This window comes from Heteronotia binoei, chromosome 6 (genome assembly GCF_032191835.1).
Source record: "Heteronotia binoei isolate CCM8104 ecotype False Entrance Well chromosome 6, APGP_CSIRO_Hbin_v1, whole genome shotgun sequence".
NCBI classification, from domain to species: domain Eukaryota; kingdom Metazoa; phylum Chordata; class Lepidosauria; order Squamata; family Gekkonidae; genus Heteronotia; species Heteronotia binoei.
The window spans coordinates 67,623,257-67,646,824 of NC_083228.1; the positions used below are offsets into that span (position 1 = coordinate 67,623,257).

Here is a 23,568-nt window from a genome sequence, read left to right on the forward strand (position 1 = left end):
TCATGGCCAAAGGCTAACTTTAAAGCCCCAACTACAATTTGCTTAAATAGATAATTCATCAGAGATAGTAAAAGTAAAAAAAGAATGGGTTGTTTGGTTTTGTAAGGTTTTTAACAGATCATCATTTTTCTTAAATGGATAGTATTTAAATATAGTTAATAGGGGTTTTTTTGCAATGGGCATTGTTTAATGGAAATAATTGCTAGAGACAAGCAGGTAAGTAAGTAATAAATCATTGTAAGAGCATAATTTCAGGGGCAAGTAAGAAGAAGTGTCTATATAAATTCTGCATGCTCAGAGAGTGCTGGGAAGCAAACAGGATCCCCCTTCCATAAACAATCCCCAGGTCATATGCTTATCTCGGAAAAGCCATCATATGACTTGACGGGCTTGCTTCAGCTCTAAACCAAAAGACAATCAAATCTTTCTCTCTGCCTCCCCCACAACTACTCCTCTATTGGCTACAGCCAGCTTGGTGTCTTTTCCTATTGGATGATTTGTTCTTTAGCAGAGAAAGGATGAAACCTAAGATTTTGCTAAGTAACAAAACCAGAAATGGAAAGACCGTGAGTTACTAGGGACTGACAGAGCCTTATTTCCTTTGCTACAGCATTACATAAGCACTCCAAGCCCTTGAGCCATGCACAGTAAAACAGGGATGGCATTTTGCCAGTCTCCAGTAACTCCACACATAGGTACATGCTCTTGAAGACAAACTAACAACCCCTGAAACATATGACTTTATTCTCAGTACACATCTGGCAAAGACAAACATGAGAATCCAATCTGCCTACTTCCATTTTGTGTGTGGGGGGGGGATTAAAGAACCACTGTATGTACACCTTTTGCCAAATTATTCATGCCAAAAGGAAAGCACTGAGCTTAAAATCCCTTCTAGGCATTACCATGTTAAAAACTCAGCTAATCAAAATATATAATGCATTATTTACAAAAATAAATAAATAAACCCAACCCTCAAAGTATTTTAGGAGCCTCCAATTTTTAGAGCAATTTACTAATATAAGAATGTAAGAACATATCTATGACGCAAAACATTTTTGCCAGTATAGCTGCCAGCCTAATCAGGAGTTAATTTCAGGCAAAGCCCAGCCCTAGATCATGTGAAGTAAGGAAAACAAGATGTTCCTTTGAACCCTCTACCCTGACTGTGGGAAGAAAGAACACTACAAAAGATTCTCCCCAGAATCCCTTTCCAACAGATTAGTGCAGGTGGGGGATGCCACCAGCACAATGGACTGTTCTCCAGTGGCTGATCTATGAATAATTTGTGCCCAACTCCAAACACCTTCACCTCATTTCTTCATATATATACATTTAATCCTTTCAAATGCTTCTTCCCCAAATGTGAAGACACCCCAAAAATATCCCTACACTCCCACAAAACAAATGCCAATCTACCTGGCCCAATGAAGCAGCAAAACTTTCTAGACACTGCCCTCCTTTAAAACTCTTACAGTAATGGCTACTAAAATTACCCCTACCCATTTTGCATCCCTTTAGAGCTTAAAAAAAATAGAAAAGAAACTGCTTTGATATTTGCATTTTTCTCTAGTAGTGTACAGTATTATTGGTTGACTCACTTCCCGGGAGGACTTGGAGGCTTTTAAAGCAGCAAGAGGGTCAAAAGGACATTGTTCTGTCCTGTTGCGTATCATAGAACACCACTCCAGCTGTCATTGGTTCATGTCACAGTAGGTAAAAGGGAAATACAGGATTAGCAGACTATAGGAGTACTAGCCATAAACATCAGCATTATGGGACTTGCTGGTTTTAACTTAGCAATGAAAGGACTGCTCTGTGAATCATTGGCTGTATACTGTCCTTACTGTCTAGTTAATCCAATGAAATTTATTTTAATTTAGGATCCATTCAGCAACTTTTTAAAAAATTCTGTAAATAGGGAATATTTACCTCTGGGTTCACTATCACTATCTGTATTATCAGAATGTTTTCAAATAGTGCTAAACCTGAAATGCACATAAATTTGGAAGTCAATTATTTTTCCATTTTGGAAACTGGAGAGCCAGTTTGGTACAGTGGAGCTGATTCTCAAGGTTAGGAAGGGCTAAGTCCTTATAATTATGATAGTGACTATAGAAGTGACATAGGAAAATTTTCGTGTCTCTGTATTTTGTGTCTCTGTCAAACCAGGGGTTACTAGTAGAGTGGTTCAATGTGTGGAGTCTAACCTAGGAGAACTGGGTTTGATTCCCCACTCTTCCACTTGCACCTGCTGGGTAACCTTGGGCCAGTCACAGTTCTTGAAAGAGCTGTTCTCTCAATAGTAGTTCTCAAAAGAGATCTCAGATGTCTGTTGTGGAGAGAGGAAGAGAAAGAAGATTGTAAACTGCTCTGAGTGAAAGGCAGGTTATAAATCCAATCTCCTCCTCTTCTTCCATTTTAAAAACAGCCCTAAACCTTCAAATGTTCCTAATCATAAATATTAGCAACCACTGTTCTTTAAATCCTCTAAGGCTACTCCATCCCCATTAAATTTGATGCTGAACCTTTGCAAATCAAGGTCTTGGCCAATAGCCAGAATTTCTTGGACCAGTACAGTAACCAGTGTCTTTGTACACTGAGTTATTGCCTAAAAGCTGAGGGGGAAAACTCAACATGAAACCCTCTGAAATCCCTCTTAATGAGCAGAGTGTTCTTTCTAGTAGATTCTAGGTAACTAACACAATTAAAAGGCTTGAATTTGCTAAGATCAAGGACAGCTACAGACCAGTTAGCAAGCATTAAAGGAACTTATCTGCAATTTTAGCCATGGAAGGACTTGGAGCCAGTCCTGCAAGGAATGGAAGAACACCCAAGGAAAAAAGGTTGGGGGTGAAGAAATAGTACTGCAGTGTTTCCTGGGAGCAAGCCATAGAACATGGTGCCTTGTGAACAAGCACAGAACAACTAATAGCCTCCAACAGTGAACCTCTTCAGTTACCCCCAGAACATGATGAAGAACTAAATACTTGCTATCAGGATGCCTGATGGGACAGAGACAGGATTCTGGGGCTATTTTTATCAGTATAGCCTCATACCAAACTTTACATTTGACTAAACAAAATGGATTATAGTATGCTAGTGGCCATGTGAAAAAAGTGATCTTCTGTGCCAAGATTTCTTGAAAGTACAGAAGTAGTTGGGGTTTAGCTTCCATTCCTGCATCCTCATTTTTTTGTTACAAAAAAAAAAAGACTCCCATCCCCTACTTTTTATGACAACGGATCACTTGGTACTCAGTGCAGAGCAATCTACACCAGATGACACAATCCACATGGGGAAAGTACCACTTGACTCAGGGTATGCCTAGATACAGAAGCTTTTTTCAGCCATCATTTGCACAAGCATGAGAGCTGAAAAACGTATCACTTAATTCATACAAATCACTACTAGGGAACACTGGATGCATCCAGGGTCATGTAGGTGAGTTATTACTTCTTCCACAAAGCTGCAGGCCATTCTTTGAGGCATAATCAGTAAACATCTGAGCCACTTATTTCCAAGTTAAAGAGAGACATTACACATTTACATGTGCTACCCCTTTTAAGTGTTTTACCTCAGAAACAATAGCCCTGCCTCTAGCAAGTAGTCTGACTCACTCATTATAAACTTCTGTGGTGCACTGGCACTGTGAGGCCATGGGTAGTAGTGGCATGTAGGAAGAAAGTACCATCTTGCACGGTTGCCAAGAGTCGCCAAAGAGTCTCTTTGTTCTCTTCTTCATATAATCCAGACCAAACTCAAATGCCACATGAAAAAATTCACAGGACTTGCTCAGTTCCATGGGCCCAGAATGTTGTCCTTCTAGTCTTTGTCAACTCTTGGTGATCCTGTTTTCTGGTAGAGGGGACTGAACTAGATGGTCTTTGGTACCTCTTAACATATAAAAAGAGAATTTATGCAGCTTCCCCCATCATCACACTACAGTGGTGATAAAAGTTTTATTTCACAAATGCACTCAGCTGTAGTGTATAAAAGCCCCCTTTCCTCACACACAATTTGGTAAACTTAAGCACTAGCCAAAAGTATTACCTTCTATGCTATTTAGGATCTGGAATAAAATAGGGTTGTGAATTCATAATCTGACAGTAGCTTGTTTTTCAGAAAACATAGAAGAATGAGATCTAGTTTGTTTAGCTCAACACTACCTGCAGGGTTTATATCCACATAATACACCCTCCCTCAGAAGGACCTATGTAAATCTGAATGTGCTATGTATTTCTTGGAACCTGCTCCTTTGCAAATGCTATTTTCAGACTAAACCCTCCCTTCTCTCTCTCTCCCTTAGTTGTAAGCCTTTACACAGATTGCTGGAAAAACATTCTCTCATCATGCACACTTCCTACTGAAGTGCAGGATTCCAGAGGTTCTTATTGCAGTTCTGTTGTGTGGGCAGCTCCTTCACATGGCAACAAATCAAAATCTTGACTTTTGGGGCCCCTCTCTTGCCAAAATGTGCTTTATCCAGCAAACATGAAGACCATAATCTAATTTTTCTAGCCAACAAACATTTAGAAAGGGTCAACTAGAGAACACAGTCACTGCACATTTCCTTAAAGGGTCATATTACCTCAGATATCCTACAGGGACAAACTGTTCTTCAGATCTGCTTTCTTAGTTCTTCAGGCATCAAGGGAACAAAGTTGTTTGCTTTGGGGAAAGGAGCATCTGTAGTCACACTTGCCAGAGAGTCAGGATAAGTGTTTTGTATCATCTAATTATTGTAGACCCTGGCAAAAATGTCTGCTGTCTTCACAGTGCTCCTCCACTAGCAGTCCTTTCTTTAACTTGGATTTGATCACAGAAAATGCTTTTCCAGAGACATCCAGTTCACCAGCATTTTAGGGGCTTGGAAACACAGCTCATGTATATATTCCTCCACCTCCACCCCCTTCCCGTTGTATTCAGTGAGCAGGGACAAGATGGAGTTCATAGAACTGGAAAGGATAAAAAAGACCAACTCTCCTTGTGTAAAAGGTCAGACCATGATTTGCCACAATGCAGCAAACAGCACATCGCAGAGAACTTCAGCAAGTGAGCCATGATGCATGGGAATGCAAAAACAATACTTTCTAGCTCCTGCCAATCCAAAAGAATTTTTTCTTCCCCATTTTACACATCAAGACTCCCAGAGCCTGCACTGGGAATCACCAGAATCTGCTTCAGGCAGTATTTGACCAGTACCCAAATGATATGCCTAGGCTTCCAAAGCAACTAACCTGATGCAAAATAAACACTTCTGTAAAACAAAATAAATATCCTTACAGTGCAATTTTAACCAGCCTGTCAACTTCAGTGGCTATAATTATGTTTGGGATTACACTGTTACCATACATACAACATTACATACAAAACCACTCTCCTAGTACAAGATACTTTATGTTTCATGTATCGTAGTAAAATACATGTAGGAAACAATGCATTGTATGAAATCCATCTACTCAAGGCACAATTGATTTAGTTATTTGGCCACTAAAAGATTAATTGCAAAACTTTGAAAACGTACATGGATCCCATTTAAGTATTATTGACTAAACAATATTTGGTATGGAATGACCGTATGTAAACTTCCAGATTGTATAGAATACTAAAGGGATGATGGTATATTTTGATAAGATATTGTTTAGATTTCTTTTCTGTACTGGAAGAGGAACTTCCTAATCAATTATTAGTTTTTGTCAGATGATTTACTAAGATTTTACTTTTTTAAAAACAACAACAAAATATAGTGAAATTTACAAACTCATGTTATTAGACTTTTCTCCTGCACATTCCTGAAGAAGTGTGGGATGATATATGTGGTCCCTACTTGCCATTTTGAGTCAGAATCTTACTCACTACACCATGCTGGCTAGACATGGGACTAGAATACCCTTTATTAATGTAACAGAGTTTGATTGAAATATCATGAAATTCTATAGCTATCCTTTGTTTGCTCTACAAAGATAACCTATTTCTGCTAGAACCAGGTGGGCAGCTGTAAAACAAATTTTGAATCCACTGGACTCAACGCTTTGTAGAATATATTTTAACACTTTGTAGAATATATTTTGCACATATATCTGTATCATGACATGGAACTGGTAAAATAAGGCCAAGCTCATTAAAGAGTTATGCTAACCATGTAGTCTTGACAGTTTTGAACTCCCTGAAATCTCTCCAACAAGTAATGGAGCAAATTGACAAGTTTTTTTCAGGTTATAAAATCAACAGAAAGAAAACTAAGATTATTCAAAAAATGTTAACAAATCAAGATGAGGAAGAGATTAAGAAAATTTCAGGATGCTGCATAACAAACAACCCAGTCAAAAGAAGGACAAGCACAGATGACATCCAACAAGCCCAAGTGCAGGACATTTTATGTTATGGAACCGGACAAGATAATTTTGCATCTAAGAAAACATGTCTGGAAATCCAGACGTTGCAAACAGAGACAACAACTATTGTCACCACATAAGAAAGTCCCTACAGCTTTTTGGATGAATGCATACACCACCTTCTGAGTATGGTGTGGCCACCCTAATTCAAGGTACAGAAAAGAGGTCTGTAACAGCAAGTGTAGGTGATGAAACTGACCAAGTGATGCTCTCCACAAGCAGTAAGAAAAGATCCTGTATGTCTGGCTGTTGTAAGGGGAGTGGGACCAGGGACAGTAGACCCAGAAGCAACCCTAACTGTGAAAGAAATACTGGCTGCAGAAATACTATTGTAGATTTAATACCCGCACCAAAATTTCCTTCTTGGAAATTTCAGTAGTAGCATTAATATTATGTAAGTACTATCATGTCAGTACTATGATGTCATTTTAAGTATCATATACCGTGTTTCATACAAAACAGACATCAGAATGGCCCACTCTGCCATAGCTAAGCTATTGTTATATAAAGCTCCTGAGATCTCAAAGATGGTGGAAGTATCCCTGCTCCTCTGCGCACCAAATCCTGCCCCCTAAAACATACTGAATGAAACATCAGAACACATCCTGTGTCAGTCAGAAAAAAAAAGATATGATCTAATGAGCCTTTATAAATAATAATTCTCAAAAACTGTTTTGATTTCCACCATTTCCTTCTCTAGCATGTCCCAAAATAGCTTATATTAAAAGCTTCTGCCTCTTTGAAGCACTGTTATGGCATTGGTTCTTCACATCACAACAAGGATTTTGTCATTTGGATACACACGTTACAGAATCAGTTCCCATGGATGAGTCAGGAAAAACTGTGCAGGCAGGTAAGGTACTTAAAGCCACTCAAGAAAGCTCCCCCCCCCCGCAAAAAAAATAACAGAATGGAATTTAGCATCCATCTCTCCAAATATACCAGAGGGTAAGTTCATGTAAGCATGCTCATGACTGCAACATCAAGAGATAATATACATGTGTAAAACAGCTAGCAAATACAACTAGTCAAAATTTCATACCAGATAACATCCCCTCCAGCATCATGGATTGTATCCTACCATGAGTTTCCAACTGTGGTGGTTGTGGACTGGGGTGAGATAATTTCTACTGATTCCCCTCCATTTATTTAGTATTACTCCCATGAAGACAAAGCTGCTCAAAACAGCTACACTACAGACCCAGAAAAAGAAGAAGAATTGCAGATTTATACCCCGCCCTTCTCTCTGAATCAGACTCAAAGTGGCTTACAATTTCCCATATCTTCTCCCCCACAACAGACACCCTGTGAGGTGGGTGGGGCTGAGAGGGCTCTCACAGCAGCTGCCCTTTCAAGGACAACCTCTGCCAGAGCTATGGCTAACCCAAGGCCATTCCAGCAGGTGCAAGTGGAGGAGTGGGGAATCAAACCTGGTTCTCCCAGATAAGAGTTCGCACACTTAACCACTACACCAAACTGGTTATTGCCAATCTGAGTAGAACCAGGAAAGGGGAAGCTTGCAATGCCCAACCATTTCATGTTTTCCTAGACTCAGAGCATTTTACATTATTAGCCTCTGCTGTGTTCTTTGTGCTTTTTCTTGATGTTTTATTTTTAACACTGCATTACCAAATCCCACTATTCCCCACCTTTCCATTTAAAACAAAATATTGCAGGGGCTTTAAGCATATTTGTATTTTAAGTAAAAATAATAATATCTTTAATTGTGTTTGTCTGTGCCCTTTATGAAGTTTATATCTTCACTACCTGGCATTACATTTTATGATATGCATGGACAAGCCCCACAAAGTCCCATTAATGTCAGATACGTCCCTCATAACAAATGTTCAACACCCCGATCTAGGGTGCTAAGTGGCAAATGGTAACAAGGCTAACTTTCCACACAAATGTGTTTCATTTTGAAATCTTTTTTTCCCCTTGTGAGCTCTCCTCCTGAGTTGGCGCATACATCTCATCAGCTTTTTTTTTTTTTACAAGACCTAGTCATATTACTATATATCACTTCTTCCTGCCACTTACATGGCGTTACACTGTCCTACTTGGGACAGGGAAAAGAAATTGGCAGAACTGCAGCCCTGATTTCAGTTAAGTGCCAGTTTCCATATCTTTTGCTGTCACAATCCCAACATGTGGTTGTTTTTCTATGCTCCTTGCATAGACAGGCATCCATGTGGTTTGGACCAATTATAACCATATCTGGGAATCCCTTTGAAATAAAGAGTTTCCCACGCATGGATATAATTGACCCAAACCTCAAAGATACCACTTTATACAAGGAGGGCAACTGGATAGTAAGGCACTCATAAGGCATGGGTGAAAACAGCAGCAACTCATGGCAGCCAATATGTACACTGGATATACCCTTTGCATGCACTTAAAATCATAACCTATCAGTGAGTATCTGCAACTCTTCCACATGCACAAACACAAGGTTATTGTAGGACATTCTGACTAACAATAAATACATGTGGGGGCAGAACTAGATAGCAGACCCTTAGATGGGTCAGAACACCAAGAACCATTACAAGGGAAAACTCAATGCTCTTATTACATCATCTTTTCAGCACATGCTTCCCAAATGTATAGGTCTATGTGCAACTTAAGGTGCCTCTGCAAAGTAAGCCACTGAATCTCAATTTTAAACCAACAGAAACAGTACTCCAAGATGCAGAAAGTTTTTCTGCTGCTAAAATATTAACAGGTAGGCCAGTGCCTGCAGCCATCATCTAAAAGTCTGGGTAATTAATTGATTCTCCCACCCTTCAGTTTATATCCACTATTTCAAAGTGAGCTATATTCAATAAATTTGAGTGAAGCTCCAGTCCTAGAATGGATTTTTCCTTCTTCTTTTGCAGCCTGCTGTGACCCCAAAATTCTTCCCCTTGTTCAAGAACTCCCAGGTACAATGATAGGTGTGATGAGGGTGGTGTGCAGTGGTACAAAAGAACTGGGGGAAAACCTATTCTTCTGCTGGCATAAAAGAAACCATTGGGTACGATCTACTGAACCAAAACTTCAAGCTCTCTGACAAACAAATGCAATATTTGTAGTGTGAACTAAAGAAAAGTTGTAGAGATCTGGTACAACTTATTGTTGTTGCAGAATTTGGATACTCAGCTGACAGATGCCAGATTTCCATGGTATGAGCCAGAGACCTTTTTACATACTGTGATAAACTTGGAATTTGGGCCTGGCTTAGTCAGTTAGGGAAAACCAGAGCCCAAGACAAAATAGTAATAATGCTTCTTAAAGAACTGCAGCTCTCCCCTGAGTGGGCTTAAGCTGTTAGGAACAGCTTTGTCCAAGGACTTCTCAGGCTTGGAGAGAAGGCAGGTGTGTCGTTATATGAAAAGAAAGCACAGTCTATATGCTGGCAGGGAGAGGGGGAGAGAGAAGGGTGCAGCATTTCTCTCGCTGGGGATCTGATATGGGAAAATACATCTGCTGCCTGTAGGAGTACCTCTTTGCCTCCATCTGTGCAGTATCCATACATTTGTAAACAAGGCAAATACTACAAAAACACCATCAAGTTCTGTCTCCTCCCAAGGGTAGCAAGCCAGATAAATGACATTTTAGCACTAGGGGACTAACAGTGCAATACCATTGCAAAGTTAACTTCAACTTGGTCCACTGAAATCAGTGGGCTCAGGCTAGAGTAACTCTGTATATGACTGCACTGTTAATGCTATAAAACAGACTGTCCTCAAAGTCATATGCAAATGACTGAAATAGAATTTGAACCCAGATCCATTCCAGCTCTGTCAACTGTGCTGATGATGACTCAACTTAAAAACAAAGCAGGCCTTCCCCTGTGACTCAGGTGGGTCTAGCTTTTCCAACTGATAAATGATAACATCGGGGCTTTGTAGAAAAAGCCCAGCAGGATCTCATTTGCCTATTAGGCCACACCCCCTGACATCACCATTTTTTCATGCAGGACTTTTTTGATAGAAAAAGCCTGGCAGGATCTCATTTGCATATTAGGCCACACACCCCTGACACCAAGCCGGCCAGAACTACGTTCCTACTCAAAAAAAGCCCCAAATAACACTATATGCATGACTATCAAAACTGGCACTTTTAAATGAAAGCAAGGAAACGACGGCATGACTACTCATGTCATGTGTACTTTCATCACAGAACTACATCCCCTCTGAGGAGGTTAAAAGTTGCACACAGACAGACAACAAGGAGTAGCAATTAATAAATGAGACAAAAGCTTCTTCATAGCAAAAGCCTAAAATCAGATTCTACCATTTTAAAAGCCTGCTATTTGTATATTAGTATACATTATAATTTGAGCAGACTTCGGAGGATGGTGGAAGACAGGAGGGCATGGCGTGACTTTGTCCATGGGGTCACAAAGAGTCGGACTCGACTGTGCGACTGAACAACAACATACAGTATAAATAAATAAGAATACATATACTTGAAGTGCATAAATCATTCAACTGAATAACATGTAAAAATATTTTTAGTAGACTAGGGTATTGCAGAAGAGTGAGAAAGAATGTGTGCACCACTGAAAGATAGCAGGGCCACAGAATGAAGAAATGTATCAGGAGTTGATTATTAGTAGTTGTAGATTTTCCGGGCCGTATGACCGTGGTCTTGCCATTGTGAGACCTGACAATTCACCAGCAACTGTGACTTGCATCGTCAGGGGTATAATCCAGAAAACTAGAGTTATCTCTGGGTCAAAGTGAGACGAAGATGATAGGCAGGTAATTTATATCAACTCAGGAAGGTGAGGGTAGGGCCAAGTCATTATCTTGTAGGAGTTTCCCAGGCTGTGAAAATTTATTTTATTTATTATTTTATTTTATTCAATTTTTAGCCCGCCCTTCCCATAGAACAGGCTTAGGGTGGGTTACATCATAAAAACAATCAACAGTAAAAAAAACCAATTTAAAATATATAAAATCTAAAATTACAGAGTAACAATAGGTACTAAAATGGCAAATTCTGCCTCACAGACATGGCCTATTGTCCAGGTCCAGTAGGTCTTATAGCACTGGGATGGAATGAAGGGGGGATGCTGGTAACAAGTGACTTCCACTGCCTCAGCTGAAAGCCTGGCTAAAGAGCTCTGTTTTACAGGCCCTGCAGAATTGAAGCAGATCCTGCAGGGCCCGGATCTCTAAGGGTAGCTCATTCCACAAGGCAGGGGCCAGGGTCGAAAAGGCCCTAGCTCTCGTCAAGACCAGATGGATGTCTCTGGATCCGGTTATCACTAGAAGTTGTTGGGTTGCTGATCATAAAAACCTACAGGGCTCATACAGGGAGAGGTGGTTCCATAGGTGTGCTGGCCCCTGGCCTTATAAGGCTTTAAATATAACTATCAACACCTTGAACCAGATCCGGTACTCAATGGGTAGCTAGACAGTTCACGCAGCACATGATGGATCCGTGCCAGTATAGGCGATGATATCAACATCCGTGTAGCAGCGTTCTGCACCAGCTGGAGTTTCCAGAGGAGGATTAAGGGCAGCTCCACATAGAGAGAGTTACAATAATCTAGCCTGGAAGGGACCATCACATTGATCACTGTGGCCAGGTTGTGGGGGGCGAGATACGGGACCAACCATCTGACAGATGGAAAAAGGTTGATCTAGTCAGGGAGGCATCCAAGCTTTTCACCCTTGATGTGGGCTTCAATGGAGCCACATCAAAGGATGGGAGCCTGATCTCTGATCTCAGCTCCCTATAACCTACGCACAGGATCTCTGTCTTTGATGGCGTCTCTTCAGATAAGCTAATGGAGGAGCTTTCCTAAGGAGGTTCTTTTGTATACAGAGTGACTATTGAAATTCTAATATTATCTGTGGTGCTGTTGTAAGATGTAGAGCTTTTTGTGTTTTTCAGGACAGGAAACCATGTCCTATTCAGATACCATAATACTCACAGGAAACTATGGTGAAATATTCCGTTTTCCAGGGGCTGTATTTCTAGGACTGTAAAATCTGATGGACTGACTAAACAAAAATTAAAATCACTTATCTGATTACAAAAATTGTCCCAGATAGTTCACACAGAAAATTTTCCAAGGGCTTATAAAAATTAAGGATGATAGAATGCCATCTAAGATGAGGCACTCTTCTGCTCTGACATAGGAAAGAATGTCTCTTCCAAGACAGTAACTGCAGTGATACACTTATATATAACCTAGAGAATACCTTTTTGGCCCACTCCATAACTGCTTCTTATTCACATATAATTTTATGTGGAATAAAATCAATTAAGACACATATGTGTAACCAATTTAAGTATACTGTTTAGAATAAGTAGCTCCTATAATGAGGCTTGAAACCACAGACATAGCCAATCACACACGGCCTTATCAAGAAACAGCTGCCCCTGATCCCAGTTTGTCAATGATTTTGTGGTAAGATGACCTTGTGACTGGCCCATCCATCTAGCTGCAGGCCTTTGAACATTACTGCAGCATTGCAGGACAAACACACAGAAAAGAAGTTCCCATGAACTCACTGCATCATTCAGTGGATATGCAAGACTTTTTAATCAATAACAAACCCACTTTTGGAGGGTCTTTAAGACTCAACAGGAATGAAAATGTGCAGCATGTTCAGTCAGGATACTGAGGATCACTGAGACATTGCAGGCACATGTTTTCCATGGCAAACAATGTTTTATATCCTGCTCTACTGTGGATTAATTACACATATTTCAAAATAAACTGGGGTCCACAAAAAAACCCCACACATTTAAAAATGTGTATCCATCCTGCTTCCAAATTTTCACTTGTGCAAGGCTTTATAAAAACACTTGAAAGGAGTCTTATAGACTTGTGCCAAGATTTAAAAGAAGAATAATTTTAGGACAAAACTAGAGACTTCCCCGTAGGGGCCAATAACCAACTATCTCCCAGAGTCTACTTATTGAAATGAACATGTACAAACTGAAAATGTCCAGCTTTGCTGAGCTCCAAGATGAGGAAGAGGATGAGGACTTAAATAAGGATGTGGAAACTACAAACTATCCACTAGTGACCTGCCAGATGCCAGTGACAGAAAAGCCACAAGAAGGAAAATAAAAGCATTCTATTCTACACGGCCCCTATTAGGTGCCCCTCTCTAAAACACACTCAGTCAGAAAAAGGAGGACACAACAATCAAGCCTGAAACCAAGCTGACAGAGCAAAAGTCAGGATCTGAACCTGGCTTGTGAATTCTGGTTAACACTTACCCTCGTTAACTTCAGACATAATGCTACTTTAGTTGGAGCAAACCACGGAAAGAGCTGGGGCTATGTTAGAAATCCTACATATATTTCAAATACCTTGGATATTGGGGAAATTATGCTGCAACTGCTCCAAGCTCTTTTTACCTGATCTCTGGGGTGTACATTTTTCAAAGCCATGCCTGTCTGACCTGAATGGGTTAAAATAAGATTTAGTGCATCACACAGGCCACTCCTTGGAGGCAAAGGGGGCAAAAATTGAGTCAGGGACAATTTTAAAAATTACAGGAGTATGTCAATAATGGAGATAACAATGGGATTCAAAAATAAAATATAAAGGGTGGGAATGAACAACTGCCTGCAACAAGACCATTAGATTCAGTGATTTTATCTTGCCACAGTTAAGTCCAGAAACAATTGCAGACTTAAAGATGCTACAGATAGAGAGCAATGAAAATCTGAAGGTGAAGTAATTCTGGTGTTTGCTTTGGAGTCCAGAAATCATTTAGTCCTGGAGAATAAAAAAAAAGTGTGGTTCTCTGTAGACAGTTTTAGCCGTTTCTGCTGTGAACCATGCCCGAAGCGCATCCAGGAAATTATATTGGTAGAAAGGGGTAGGGAGTGTTGGATAGTGTAACTCTGCATGCAAAAGAGAATATGGGAGATACATGGTCAGGAGAATTCTCACTCTCAGGTATAGTTGGCAATTGGCCCCAACTCTCTTCTCAGTTAGACTTGATTCTCTTTGGCCATTGCTTGCCTTCTGTATTATCTTATACAGAACCTCTCCTTTTTTTTCCTCTTACATGGGCCTGGAGCTGTAGAAAGTTAACCTTTTTAAAGATAATCTGTTCACAATAAATACATCAATATGCCATGTAAGATGTGCTTCAATTTTTGTAAATAGCATTTCTTTCTCTTATTACCACTAGAGTCGGATCATCTTTGTAATTTGTTTGAACAGCATTTCCCCCTTAGCTGGGAAACATGAAGGATCGGGGATACTGTACAAAGCTACTGTGTTTTCAAGAATTTTTTTTTTTTACATTTAACCCTATGGGGAGAAGGGTCAGACAAAAAGCAAACAATACCTGCCAAACAAAACCCTGCCACTCTTTTTCCTATTGTCCACTAGTGTTGACTTTGTAGGTTGCCATTGCCAACTTTAGATGTTGAACCAATGACCATTTTTCCAGCACCTCATCTGTTACCTTGACAATTGTTACCTTGTTTGTTCCACAAACAAGCAGAAAACTCCTTCAGACCAGGACAGTTATGCTTCACCCAAGAAATAAATCAGCTCTAGTCTAAACTTTGATTCAATTATATATTTGCTGGAACCAACAGTGAATTCTCCCAGCTTCTTCAATGGCCAACACTTTGGAAAGGGGGTGAAGTAGTGGACCGACATTGCTCAGAGACAGTAATATGAGGAGATCACAGAACAGTAAGGTATTCTGCTTTACACCCATTCCCACCTAACTCTGTGCAACAGATCTCAGGTTTAGAATGTTTGAAAGCTGAAATCCAAGAATGAAGTTCTATGTAAGCCCCCTCAAACACATATAGTTTCCCAATGGAGTGATCATGTGTCACTGGGGAATAAATATTTAAACCTCTTATGATGGAGGGTAAATGGTTAATGAGCCCCACCATGGCGCAGAGTGGTAAAGCTGCAGTACTGCAGTCCTAAGCTCTGCTCACGACTTGAGTTCGATCCTAGTGGAAGCTGGGTTCAGGTAGCCGGCTCGAGATTGACTCAGCCTTCCATCCTTCCGAGGTCAGTAAAATGAGTACCCAGCTTGCTGGGGGTAAAGTGTAGATGACTGGGGAAGGCAATGGCAAACCATCGCGTAAAAAGTCTGCTGTGAAAAAGTTGTGAAAGCAACGTCACCCCAGAGTCGGAAACGACTGGTGCTTGCACAGGGGACTGCCTTTACCTTTAAATGGTTAATGCCATAATCTAGTCTGAGAACCTTAAGTTGGCAGGAGATTCAAATGGAATTCTTCAGTTGAGAGAGTCAGTTAGGAGTGGCAGCTGAGAGTTAAGAACTGATAGTGGACTGGAAGGCTAAGAGATTGAGAAGATCAAAGAAGTATCCCCATTCAAGCCTGAGGAAAACAGCTCCTAGAAAAGGGGATGGTCCCTACCCAGTCTGAGGGAGTCCGAGAGAAGGGGGTTGATCCTATTTAGTGATTAAGAAGAGAGACTGGAACTTCACGAATTTTCCTGCCTTCACCAACTTCAGTGCCTGTGATACCAAGAAGTTTATGCTTGTTTATGTATGCAGAAACGGTCAAGAAATTCCTCTCAAGTTTTACAGACCTGACTGAATAACAGAAACAGTCACTTGTTTATGACAAACTATCTATTTTGATACAAAGCTACCCCATTCCTGTTACCTGTTTACCTCATAAGTCCTGTATTGGATTCTTAAATGACCATTGCTGCTCAAAGTTAAATAAAACCATTTGTCATTTTTGAGCTACCATCAGCCTCTCATGGGGCATTATCAAGCCAAGACATAGGAAAGATTTTAGTCTCTCTTTTTAGTTCCCTAGGCTGGATCAGTTCTTAGCAATATACAACTGGGTTAGACAGCTAGACAAAAACAAAGAAGGAAAAAGGGGCTGGTCAGCCACAAAGAAGATAAAGGGAAATCCTTTGAGGGAAGGCAAAAAAGTCATAGCTGTGCTAGATTCCTTTCTACCTATCAGCTCTCACTGGGAAGCAGCAATTCAGGTAAGAAAGACACACAAGTCCTGTCTTGCCCACATGGCTGCAATATCCACACAGCATCACCAGCAGCAAGACAGCTACTCAGAGAAGCCACTCCCATGCTATTCTGGACTTTTGTGTGTGACCCATGGGGGGGGGGTGCAGAGTGGGGAGAAAAAGCTAACAAAGAAAAACTAACTGAAAAGTTTACAAAGCTCAGCTGTGTCGATACATAAAACAGCAGATAATAAAGAAACGCACTGGGGACTTAGTTGTGCAAAATGAAGCCAAAAAGGGTGGGGAGAGAGGGAGCCACAGAAGCATTTATCTCAACAATTGTGCAATACCTGAATTGTGGAGTGCTAATTTTAGTTACTTTCTGGATGGGCTAGGAAAGAAGCTGCTCTCCATAGTATGCTGCCCCATACTACGCAGCAGGACTACAAGGGTCATGGTGCAGCTGTCCATTGAGTTAACTGCTACTGCACATACTGGCTTTACCACACTGTAAACATCTAGTGCATTTCTGCCTCTACTCCATTCTGACAGTCAGAAAACCAATACATAATATGTAGTAACTTGGTTTATACTATGCTCTATATCTATGCTTTTAAGCCTCTGTAGAGTTTTCAAGGGAAAGGTTAACTTTCGAAAAGGAGCTTGTCTCTGAACATCCAGAATGCCATTCTATTCTTTACTTTGTAGCTAAACTCTGCATGTCAGATCTTCTTTCCCAATTCTCTCCAAAATCCTCTAACTCCACAGTCCCCACCCCCAAAAATCACTGGTGTCTCAGATGCAAATCATTGGTGTCTCAGTGTATATCTAGCATAAATTTTGTTGCAAGCATAAACTGGACCCAGAACAACCCAGCCCCCTAATCCTGAAGGAAACAAGCACATGTAAACAGGAAATAAGCAAACAGCATGACCACGTCAAGGGATAAACCAGGATGCCAAACGAAAGGAAAACCAAACTATAGGCATTGCAAGGAAGGGATAACTGTGCACCCAAACTGTGGAACTTCATAGACATATGGAACTTTTACTGGTCCTTCCTTTAACTAGAATCCTTGGCTGAAGTGGGCCTGAAGTGTTTCTGTTCTGAATATTTTTCTCCTTCCACAGCACTACATCAGCAAGCCTAAGACTATATTTTCAACCCACTTTCCTGCTGTGCCATCCTGAAAATAAATGTATAAATAGGAAACCCTGGAGCAGCAATAGCATCCTGGAAGCAATGTGATAACCCGATCTCCGTGTGAACAAACTCTCTGTTGTTTCTGTAGTATTTATATTACTCTAACTCCTGTTACAAAGGAGATGAAAGTCAGAGAAGAACTATCCAAGCAACAAAACTGCACTGCTTGCTAAAACGTGGGCTCAAGGATAAACAGGCTGTGTCCTAAAGCAGGTTACAAGAACTCCCCAGGAGCAATGGTTAGCCAGCTTTCTGAACCACTGGACAATGCCATTTCCCGGTAATGCAGTGTGGATTATTACAGTCTTGATAGCCAGAGAAATGAGGGGGAGGGAAAAGACACACAAAACCTCAGCTCTTTCGTTAACATGTACCAGTGCCTGAGAAATCTGATACCCTAGCAACCTCATGTATGGACATTGACCCAATCAGATTTCAGTTTGCAAGAAGAAGAGAAACAGTATTTCCTCTGCATACAGATTAGCTGCAAAAATGGGTCACTTCTTTGCATTTCAGAGAGGGTGGGAGAGGCCCTTTTTTCCCCCTAGATCTTTTCATGGAAAGTAACAAGAAAGCAAAACAAAACCCCCAAAACACTCACCTGGTGCAACGTGGCATTTCCAAACCCCCACAGCAAATCAAAGAACTACTTCAGAGTTTTAACATTTAAAAAACATGTTATACTAATCAATGTTGTATTTTTTGAAATTCACTTTCTTAATGACTTACCGGTTCTTCTCTAGCTCATTGTGCGTAGACCTAGAAAATAAATCAGGAAAAAATAGATTAGCCATCTGCAGTCCTATCACATGAGAGTCCATGCCAAAAATCCATGAGCTATTTTTCTTTTCTAGTTACAATGGATCACAGCTGCACATTCCACTACATAGAACTAAATATTACGTATAAAGACCTATAGACACTGACCTTCCACCTAAAGGCCCTGATCTTGGTTACTTGTTTAACACCTAAAAAGCTAGTTCTTACCATCAACAAAGCTCAAGTTTTGGAGTTTTGTTCCAGCTATAAACACTTGCTCAGTCCACTCTTAAATCTGTCATACTCCAAAGATGGAAAAACTTCAGATTATCTAGGGGCTCTTTAATTTGAACCACATTAGAAATTAGATATAATTTAAAATGTTTAAAATTCAGGATAATTGATCCTAAACAGGTCAGTTCACTGAACTTTTAATTATTTACAGAGATTTGAAAATTTCCAAAGGCATTAACATTTAATGACATTGTACAGTTTTATTTTACTAGTGTTATTCATTGATAGCATAATAGCAAGGAAAGCAAGATCTTCCCAAACTTTATGATCTAAAATGCCAACACTAACCAACACGTCTTAGTATTTGGAAGAATCTGAGCCCAGTACGTTTCTCTCACATTAGATTACTTTAAAATAACAGCTTTTTAAATAATAAAAGATCAGTGCTGCTGTGAAAAGACATTAAGCTTCCTGATGCTCAACCAAAATCATCTATCACCTATACAAAAGATTCTGCAGAGCATCCTAATGACCGTAGAACTAAAGTAAGATCTATTCCAAACTACAAAGGAAATCATTGATCAAAATTTTCTCAAATGATAGCGCTGGAGGAAGTGGTGAACATGTGCTAAGAAACTTCCCTGTATGCACTGACCAAGTTAGAGTAAAAGACAGTCACCTGCCTCACAGACTAAATCTGCTCAGGATACTAGCAAAGTCATAGTTCTCCTATGTATTACATAAAACCCAGCCAGACACCCAGATCTCAAACAAGAGTGCTCAGTATGGGGCTACATTTCTATGCCCTCCTGTTGTGCATACCTGGAACACACATGGAATAACTTTGGTGATGGGGACTCAAAAGGGCACTTTGCACAACAAGAAATACTTGAGAACAACCAGTCTTTACAGCATATCGCCAAGACTACTCTGTTCAGAACACTTATTCTTCCTCAGAAACCTCCAATGGGGAATGCAAGGACTAAAGCCTCCCATTCAGGTAAGGAGTAGAGATCCCCTACTCCAGACATTAACTGTGCAAATCTGTATATTGGCTCCCCCTTCCTGCTTCAATAGTAGGTAGCAGTTTCCCACACAAGGGACAAAGGGTAAGCATGAAAGCACTGGAAATGCCACTCCCTACAGATATTCTGGTAGACTATTGCTACGGTAACTTGCTGGTGTAACCCTACAGGGAAGTGTGGAAGACAGGAAGTGCAACCACATTTTGAGGAAAGTTATCAGCCACTCCCACTGTGACTTTTCTACCAACTCAGGGGACCCCACTCAGGCTCTTATGATTTTAGGGGACCAGGTCGGTTTACACTGCAAGCTTCTGCCTCAGGTACAAGATCTTCTCAGGGCAACTAGTGTACAGGCTTTGGGTTCACAGCTGTGAGGTAAATGTGGTGTTGAGCAAGTAGAACATGGAGATCACTGAGGCAGAATTTGTATGTCAATAACAAAGTCTCTCAAACCCATAGGTCGCATCATGAACAGAGTCTCTGAGCCCACATGCTGCTTGTTGCTATGGATGAACTCCACATATTAATGTCCTTGAGTTTCTACTGGCTCCTTGAGGAAAGTCCTCAAACAGCAGTGGTAGTCCAGAAGGACCCCATTCCCAGTGCAGTGGTAGCCACTTGCTGAGCCTACAGCACAGCCAACAGCTGCAATGGACAGTATCCATCTAGCTGCTTGCTAGGGGTATGCCAGCTTCTAGCCTTCACTGCTGTAAACATGTACTATTCCACAGCAATACAGCTTTCTCTGCAGTATTTCCAGCCCTGCTATTTCTTTTTGAAACCATGATCAATACAGAATTCACGCTACTCTACATTTCTCTGTGTGGCAACTTGTTTTGTGGGTCTAGAGGAATGGTCTGCAATGTGTCAAGTATTGGCTCTAGTCCTGTCTCTTCCTTCTCTTTTTGCTGTTGTATTATTCCCAGCTACCCCCATGGTTGAACTCAAACCCACAGTTCCATTTCCCACAAGTACTTTCCCCCAATGAACTACTGGAAAGATGACAGCTGTGATTGTTGTTGCTGTTCCAGTGTCTCTATTCCCCCCTAACTTTGGCGGGGGGGGGGGGGGAGATCTTTGAGCAGCATTCCCAGCACCATCCCTGAGATCTGAACTCTTGCCTTGGGGACAAGTTGGCTTTCCAAGAGGACTTCCTCTGCTAAGCAAGCCACTTGTGAGATACAGCTGGACTGGCCATGCTTCCTTCTATGTGTGTACATCTGTCAAACAGATATCTGTTTACGGGAAGGTATTCAAACATCCATCTGAGGTACTGCCACAAGTGTGGGCGGTCAGTTAGTGGGCATGCCATACCCCTCTTGAGGCTTAGTCAGGGCTTTTTTTGTAGCAGGAACTTAGGCCACACTCCCCTGATGTAGCCAGTCCTCCTGGAGCTTACAGTAGACCCTGTACTAAGAGCTCTGTAAGCTCTTGGAGGACTGGCTACATCAGGGGTGTGTGGCCTAATATGCAAAGGAGTTCCTGCTACAAAAAAAGCCCTGGGCTTAGCCCTACTGGACATGACATAGCCTTTCTTAGAGGGTGCTGTACTGCATTTGATGCACCACTTGTCATATTCTACATGTGTGTGAGGTCAGGGTGACAAAGTATAAGTATGGCTGGTTGTGATGCTTCCATATATGGCTGACGTGGTAAGCATAACTCAGGACTTTTTCTGAGCAGGAACACACAGGAAGGCAGTTTCAGCTGGCTTGGTGTAGTGGTTAAGTGTGCAGATTCTTATCTGGGAGAACCAAGTTTGATTCCCCACTCCTCCACTAGCAGCTGCTGAAACATCCTTGGGTCAGCCATAGCTCTCGCAAAAGTTGTCCTTGAAAGGGCAGCTGCTGTAAAAGTTCTCTCAGCCCCACCTACCTCACAGGGTGTTTGTTGTATAGGGTGGCCAAATCCCCTCCCAAATTGCTAGAGCGTCCGGGAGAACCATAGAAGCTCCTAGAGCAGCCGGTACATGATGTCACTGGTACGATGATGTCACTGCAAGTGACGTTATCGTGTCGGCGACATTAGGGGAGGATCCGCCCAGTCCAGGAACTTGGCAGCCCTATTGTTGTGGGGGAAGAAGATAAAGGAGATAGTAAGCAGCTCTGAGACTCTGATTCAGAGAGAAGGGCGGGGTATAAATCTACGGTCGTCTTCTTCTTCTTCTTGGTGTCAGGGGGTGTGGCCTAATATACAAATGAGTTTCTGCTGGACTTTTTCTACAAAAAAGCCCTGTGTGAAACAGTAATGATGTAAGAGGGTATGGCCTAATATGCAAATGAGTTCCTACTGGGTTTTTTTCTACAAAAAAACGCCCTGGCATAACTAATTCTGCTGCTTCCGTATATGACTGATGTGGGGACACTGTCACATGCAATTTTGTGAGTGGTAGGCTTGTGTGATGTTGTTATGGACTCCAGTGCTGTTGCTATGTTTTCAGTGTTTTATGTGTTTGGTCTGTTTTGCAACTTCTTTTCTCTGCAGAGAGAGCATAGGATACTGATTAACTGCACTGGCAGTACACTAGCAATGCACTGGTATCCAAGTCTTAGGACTGAGTTGTTGTAGGCAGTTTCCTACATGCTGGTGGAGAGACACTGGGCTGTCCTCCCATTGTGCAAATTATTACAAAACCCTGAGTAAAGCATATAAGCATAAACAAAGCAGCAATGTACCTTAGTCATTTAAAAAAAATTGTACTAATCTATGTATATTCTATTAAGGATAAATCATACTTAAGAACATGGTCTTTGGTGGTCATAACATATAATAAGATAATGGCATATTGGGAATAAGAGCAGAAAACAACAGAACCATCTCTTCAGACTTAAGGGAACAGGGAATTCTGCTCCACCATTTTGACATACTGTTGACAGATGCCTAAAATGTCTGCCTGAATTCACTGGTATCTCACAGCTACATCCAAATCCACTTCTTGGGTTGGCCCCACAACACTCTTTGGTTGTCAGGATGTTAGACACAGCATTTGAATATGTGTTTGGAGAGAAGCTGTTATAAATAGAGAAATGCATTTACAAATGACATTTAATGCATGCTAATCTTCAGGCAGTGCACTATAAAATACTACATTTTCACTACTGAATAAAATTAAAGAAAAAACCTATAATCTTGCCTATGTCCCTGAGAAAACAAAATGAAATGCCTTAAGCTGCATGTCAAACAGCAGTATTTAAAGAATACAATAAAATATCATAGTGTTGTGAACTTACGCATTTAAGATCTTGGAGCTATCCGTATGTACATCTCACCAGAGCATCATCATCATCATCAGGTTTATTTACTGTATGCTGCAGGAACTGCCAACCCATCCCCTTTCCTGGCAACTTCATTAACCCAAAGATATGCTACAGATTAAATTTCTGTGTTATAATCAAGGCAGTCATCAAGGTTGGCGCTGAAAGAACAAAGTTTGGCCCACCGCTGGGAACAAAATTAAAACAGCAGGTTCTCCCTATTTCTCACACACAGGAGAGTTTATTACTTAACCCCCTTCCATCAAACACCACAAGTGAGAAGGGTCACCATCTTTTCATGGAGCTGGCAAATTTATTCTGTGATTTATAACCATATTGGCATAAAATAAAATGGTATGAACTTTCCCAGACCACCCCACAAGAAAGCAGAGAGGAAAAAAACTTCCACAGCTGCTAAATGTAAAGGCACCTGGAAATCCATCTAGTGATAAGATGGATTTGCAGGATTCATGATAAGCAGGATTTTCTCCTCAGAAATCTAGAGTTATCTTCACATTGCATTCACTAAAACCTGAAATCAGAACTCAGTACTGTCATTTGTTGTACAAGTATGAGCCGAGAGGTTTCTCATATTCTGCCTTTTCCCCTCCAAATGCAGCTCAATAACTGAATGTCTGCTTTCATGGGAAAGTCTAGTTTGTTATTATGTCTGAACCACATGGTTTACTCACTTCCCTACCAACCTGGATTTAAACCCCAAGTAATCTGTAATAGTCTAAATACCAGAGTTGTTCCTG

The 23,568-nt window shown here is 40.9% G+C and overlaps 1 protein-coding gene across 2 annotated transcripts in view; it reads right to left on the bottom strand.

Annotated features, from left to right (window-relative positions):
* Window positions 1-23,568, bottom strand: part of MXI1 (MAX interactor 1, dimerization protein) — a 76,293-nt gene that overhangs the window by 18,581 nt on the left and 34,144 nt on the right. For both annotated transcript variants that reach the window (XM_060241692.1, XM_060241694.1), the window contains exon 3: window positions 18,268-18,297. In XM_060241692.1, coding sequence (XP_060097675.1) covers window positions 18,268-18,297 — 30 coding nt within the window. The remainder of the gene's footprint in view (window positions 1-18,267; window positions 18,298-23,568) is intronic.